This window comes from Glycine max, chromosome 16, assembly GCF_000004515.6.
Source record: "Glycine max cultivar Williams 82 chromosome 16, Glycine_max_v4.0, whole genome shotgun sequence".
In the NCBI taxonomy this organism is placed as follows: Eukaryota; Viridiplantae; Streptophyta; class Magnoliopsida; order Fabales; family Fabaceae; genus Glycine; species Glycine max.
In genome coordinates this window covers 14,613,898-14,620,310 of record NC_038252.2, presented here as the reverse complement: position 1 = coordinate 14,620,310, position 6,413 = coordinate 14,613,898, and the positions used below count along the sequence as shown (strand labels likewise).

Sequence of the window (6,413 nt, the reverse complement as noted above, 5' to 3'; positions counted from 1 at the left end):
GTCTAACACCTGGAGACCATGGAGTTCTTTGCCTAACAAAGATATATCTGAAGAAGAGAAACTAAAGAAATTTCTTGTCGCATTCTTTAAGAGGAATGGGAAAAACTATTATAAGAAGAAGGATATCATATACAGAGTTGAGCAAGAACTTGTCCAAAGATAGTTCATCATTGTATCTCCCACTTCTTCAACGAGGTATGGTTACCAACATACTCCTTTTGTAGCTTACAAGGGTCTTCCTTCTGATGCCATAGTTTTCTTGGAAACTCCTTTCAAGACACGATCTGTTTACCTAACTTGGAAAAGATGCAACATATTTGGGTACCTTATGGAACTCAACAAAATGTGTGTCCACTTCTAGAGAGTCAAGAAGCTGAAAAGGCTAAGAAAACAAGAAGGTTTAAAGGTGAAATGACACTCGCACTAGTTCCTAAAAGTAACCTGGACTAAAAGGAGACTAAAAAGACCCATAATTCATATTCCAATAGAAGATTACTTTAAAGTTTAATAGTCATGCACTCACAGTGTAATGTTATCGCATGGTGATTTTTTTATTTAATGATAATATCAAATTATTTTAGATTGTCAATGCATAGCCTATTTTGTTTTATATTTAACTATTAATAACTAATTTATAGTTATTCTAGTTTATATATGGAAGAGATTCTTAAAATAAAATACCATTATTCAAATTAATTCTTGACATTTTAAAAATTAAAAAATTAAAAATATTTATATATATTATTTCAATTTATTTTATTATTATTATTAAAATAATTTTTGTATAAATTAAGTTAATTTTTTACACATATCTTTTCATTTTATATACTTTTTTTACTTGAAAAGATTACTAGTTTTAAAAAAAACTAAAATATGTTAAAAAAATTACCTCACAACTTCAAACTTAAAAGGAGCTTTTAAGCTTAAAAATAAAAATTAGCAATAATTTATATTTTTAAGTTCTTATCTTAACTTTAAAAGGAGAAAATTAAGAAACCCTAAAAATACATTTAAGTTTAATGGTCATGCACTTGATAATATAAACTTATTTTACACTATCATCCTATTATGAATCCCTGTTGATATGACTTTTAAAAAATTACACATTTCTAAGACGCTTCACATCAATAAGCTAGCCTCTTAGAACCTTACTTACATTAAGGGATGACAATAGAACAGAACCAGGTACGGGTCTAAGGAAAAATGAACGTAAATCTACAAAAGCAATTAGGTTCGGTCTCATATGCACAAACTAAACCAGACCAAACAAAAAAGCATGTGAGTCCTGAGTGAGCAATTGGAGGTGTAATTAGCTAAAACAACATAACCCATTGTCTAGGCTAAGGTTACCTTGCACAATATGAAATATTAATAATGTACACTTTCATAATACACTCAAATTCTTTTGGCATCAGAAGAAAGTAGGCCCATCTGCTCAGTAAGTTGGTCCATATTTTGTGATTTGTCCAATCCATTTTCCATTGGCTGCACCTCATTCTCCTTGAATACTTCAGCATCATTCGTATCAATCTCCTCTGACACTGGAGTTCGCAAAATATCATCCCAAAAGTGAGGATTGTTCAACAAATCATCAATGTCTGCTTCAGGTGAAATACTATCAAAATCAATGGGCAATGACACATTCACTCCAAATGAAGTAGGATCCATATATCCTTCACCGCCTGTCTCAGGTGCCATATAATTTTCTTGAGGAATATCAAGAATATTTCCTGCCACTATGTCTGGTATTGTAGAGAGGTCCCGCATGATTTCATCTGTTTGAGTAACAGGGATAGCAGGTGCATTAGATTCTCCAACCGAAACATTTACATTAGAGTACTGAGCTTTCGTAACTTCATCACAGGCTACAACTTGAGGAGTAGATAGAATCTCAGATTTTCCTGTTGAAGGGTCATCCCCTATCCCTGTTGCAGATGGAATGTGAGAAGACTGGATTGTAGTCAGAGGGACCACTTGAAGTGTTACTCCAGAAGTCCGGCTCAAAGAGTTTCCCCTGTCCGTTGCACCGGATGATGATGAATGATCACCAATCAAGTAATTATCAGCGTTATTACTAAAAGATTCTAGTCGAGAAGTATCCAATTTCATCATTTGCCTCAGCATTGCTTTTGCTGCTTCATTTATCAGAGGTTGATATTTAACAATTTGGCCATCAGAAGCAGCAGTATGTTCCATTTCACCAATACCCTCCTGCTTAAGCCGGCGTTTTTTATTTGCCTCCGTTATGCGTCTACTACTCTCATTTTGCTGTTGTACAAATTGAGCTAAAAAACCAGGACTCTGAACAGCCTTTGCAAGGAATGACATCATTTGTTGCTGTCGTTGCTCCATTCCTTGAAGGCGCTGAACCATACTCTGCAGCTGGTTATCAGTAGCCTGTTGCTGCTGCCTCAATCTCACAAGCTCTTGCATGAGCACATTCTTATCTCTCTTGAGAATCTCAACCTCTTCCTCAAGTCCAAACTTCCCAACTTCAACACAAGCCCCAACAGATGAACTCTGTCCATGTGCTTGCTGTGCCTGTTGATTATGACCATGGGCAGGTTTCCGCCGAGTTATAGTCTTAAGCAAGTGCTTTTGACCCCTCAAAAATCCCTCATTTGCAAATTCCCAGCGATCTGGATCTACCTTCCTAAATCCCTGCTTAATGATGAATTGTTGATGATATTAGAAAGGAAAAGGTCGATGTTTGATTTGACATACACAACATTATAGTTTTGGCATGCACAAACAAACTAAAATGGAGAAAGGTGTAATGGAAAATGGCAACAAATGGATAAGGCGCAACAATATAGCAAGATGTTGCAAGAATGTGTAGGTATAGCTAATAACTATCACAAAATAAAATAATTCATTCACGTAGGTTCCTCCATGGCCTATGCTGGGTTCACATTCACTGGGACTAGATTCTAGGCATAGTTGTTAATCCCACATAGCAGTGCAGAGCAGCCTACCTCAAGATTATGCACACAAGAAATAAGTTATGATTTATATTACACATTAATGCCCAAAAAGAAAAGAAAAATCCAAAATTAAAAAAGTCAGCCATATATAGCTAATAAGCCACCAACAAAAGTCAAGGAGCATAAGAGAAAAAGTTCAGCATCAAATCCATTATAACTTTAAGCCTCTAAGGTGTTCAAAACAGAGGATAATGCCATGAGCTTTGAAGTGTGAATTACACAACATGGGAGAAAAAAACAGAACAGAGGTCTCTGAACACTGCATAGACCTGCAAAAACCTTGAGAACAGAGGTGGGACAGGACAGGGGTTGCTACAAAGAGCAAAGAATGTGATATGTAAATATAAGCTAAATTCCATAACAGAATGCCAGTGGGTTGCTGGAGAATGGCAAGAAAATAACAGTAAATGATGGAAAGTGGTGAAATTCAAACCATAGGAAGATACACGACAGACAATGATGCTTTTCCTAACAAATAGTGAAGCACAAACCAGATGGGGAGGCACTGCAGAAACACAGAGGGGTAATGGAATTCATGAAATCATCGGTAGTGGCTGTGATACCACAATAATGGCCATGATTTGCCACAATTTAGGGCTGCAATGGCCGCTTTATGGAAATTTGATGCATTGCTCTGGGCATGCAAGGAGGCTGCACAACAAACCAAACCACAGTGGCATGGCACTGCAAAATCCCACAATCAATTGATTTTGGAATATAGATGCTTTACCACTGCATATACACACCAGTAAGGTTATCAAACTTGGAAATTTAACATGTGAAGCTTTCATAGCTCAACTAATAAGAGTTTACCTAACTTGAAAGTATTTGAAAAAACTTTGACAAGTCATAATAGAGACAGACATGGACCCACATGCCTGTACATATGATCACTTGGCGGTTATCATTTGTGTGCCTCCAAAACTAAGGTGCATCCACAGTGTTGTTTACAAACTATGGTTAGATTACGTTTTGCATCACGGCATGATAGAAGGATCAAGGATATGGTGGTATTGTAGAAATCAATTGAGTGCAAGTTTACCAAGACTACCCAAGTTTATCCAAAAAAGAGTTTGACAACAAGCCTATTCGTTTTGTCTACCTACAATTGTAAAATTGCAAGGGTCTGTGAGTTAACTTGAGTTTGACATCAATGCAAACCAGATGACCAAAATGTATAATACCTCTTAACTCAGGTAGAAATGTCAATAAAAAATAGTCTATATCCTACAAAAAAGAACTCATTCATCTGCTGACTCTTAGAAAAACTTACAACACAGTTTACTTTCAATTGTTTAGCGTATTTAAGGTGAAATTGATTTCTACAATACCAGGCAGCAGAACTTAAAGAAACAAAAAGTTAATTTCCATGCAAAAAATACACATTCTATAAATTTAGATTTTCTTTAGAGAAAAATAGCTATAGCATTTAGTTTAAATTGATAACCATAAAAGGAAACAAAGTAATGAAAAGAATTTTCATTTTAATCACAAAAGCGTTCAGCAAATCTGTAATAGAATGTTGAATAAGTGTCAAGTGGCCTTTCATCATTACAATAAGCATCTAGCTAACATTGATTCTAATAAGCACCCAAACTCTTGGGGAATCCACCATTAAAACCTAGCCGTTAAGGGGGGAGAATCAAGCACTTAAATACTCCACTAAGCATCCCATACTACTCAATATGGGACTTAGGCACTCCATAATACCCAAGTCCCTATTAGATTCTCATAAAAACTGAACTCAATACAGCCCTGATGTCTCAATGTTTTGATACTATTATGCTTAATTAAGTGTGGGCTATCACACCACAAAATGTTCTTGATTCCACATTCCTCTAATTCAGAGAAAAATATTTACTCATCAGATAAAGAATTCATTCCTATGTATTAAACACAGAACGTGGTTGCAAAGTTTATTAATTATTTCTTTTTTCCTCATCATGGTCACTGCTTTAGCAGAGCTACCAGGTCATTCTTGACAAATCCTATTCCTCAAGTTTTCACAAACTAGAAGTAGAAAAACTCAACTTAAGTCAAATCATTTTTCATATACATAGCGAAGAAAGTTAAATATTCATCCTAGTAAAACCAGCCCTACAATCAAAATTTTATGCTTCATATCATCAGATTCAATTTCTTTCTAGGTTTCTTTGCACCGAACATAGACACATCCCCTCAAAATAGAGGAGACATCAAGCGAACATATCAAAGAGATGTTTCCTTAGACATTCCCCTCTCTTGCTCCATTCCAATCAACAAGAATCGCAAGCCATTCATTCTTGATATTCATGAAAAGAAAACAAGCCATAAATCTAATCATGTGTTTGGTCCAACTTATGTCAGAGAAATAATCACACTCTTTTCCAACTTCTGAGAGATCTTTTGCAATAAATAAATAAAAAGCAGTTATTTCCAACTCCAAGGCAAACCGGTTTCGGCCACTGTCTACTTCAGTCGAAACCACACCAAGGATGATAAAAGATAAACAACATTTGAGGCAAAACCAAAACAAAGGAAAAAGAACAAAAAAAGTGCGCAGTTTAATAGCGGAAAATGAAATTGAAAATTACAAAGCGCAAATTCTCTGAGTGACAAAGTATGAAAGTAAGAAGGAGGAGTTGGCATACGTAGGTGTTTAATTGGCGAACGAAGCTGGAGAAGTTGTTGTGCTTGAAGTGTTTGGGCAAGAGATCTCTGGCGAACTCGGGAGGGTTCCAAACCACGAAACTGTTGTTCGTTGGACTCCACGACACTATCGAGTCCGTCGAAGGGTCCTCTACCATCTCGTATGTCTTGCTCAAGAAAGGCGGCGGCGCGTTCGCATTCGTTATCGGCACCGGTGCTGGAGCTGGCGATGCTTCTCCGCCCACGCTGCTGCTCGCTCTTCCGTCCATATCACAATTTTGAAACGAAATTTTTTGCCTGGGGTGAGTGTATTGTGGTCTATGGGAAGTCAGAGGAATAGAGTGAGGGTCATTGTTGGAGAAAATTGAACCCTAGTGTTCGAAATTTAACAGATGGGGAGTAGTGAAAGACAGGGTCATGATTCAAAATGGCCTTTTATTTATATCTGGGTGGGAATTGCGACCGTACGATATGCCTTTAAAAAAAAAAGAAAACTATGTATTGTTTATTTGTTTAAATTGAAAAACTTACTATAGCGGAAGGGTACTTGATTGGTTGAATGACCGAATACCTCTTCCTTCATAAGATAAGATTTTTACATTCCAAATACATACCAGAAGGATATTCGGCTAAACGAACGGTCGAATACTTCTTTCATAAGGTAAGACTACATTTCAGTATAAGATAAAACAGTCTCGAGTACTCAACTAAACATAATACGAATATTCTTCTTCCGATAGTCAACAAAGGAGGTTTTGGATACTTGGTAAGCCGAGTACCTGAATATCCCATGATAGACAA

At 36.3% G+C, this 6,413-nt stretch overlaps 1 protein-coding gene across 1 annotated transcript; it reads right to left on the bottom strand.

Moving 5' to 3' along the window:
- Positions 1-1,313: 1,313 nt before the first annotated feature.
- On the bottom strand, positions 1,314-6,022 carry HSF-33 (heat stress transcription factor 33). Its single transcript, NM_001249811.2, has 2 exons — positions 5,615-6,022; positions 1,314-2,661 (listed from the first exon to the last, which is right to left on the bottom strand). Exons 1-2 carry the CDS (start codon positions 5,879-5,881, stop codon positions 1,396-1,398), a joined length of 1,533 nt encoding a protein of 510 aa, NP_001236740.2. The 5' UTR covers positions 5,882-6,022; the 3' UTR covers positions 1,314-1,395.
- Positions 6,023-6,413: the final 391 nt, after the last annotated feature.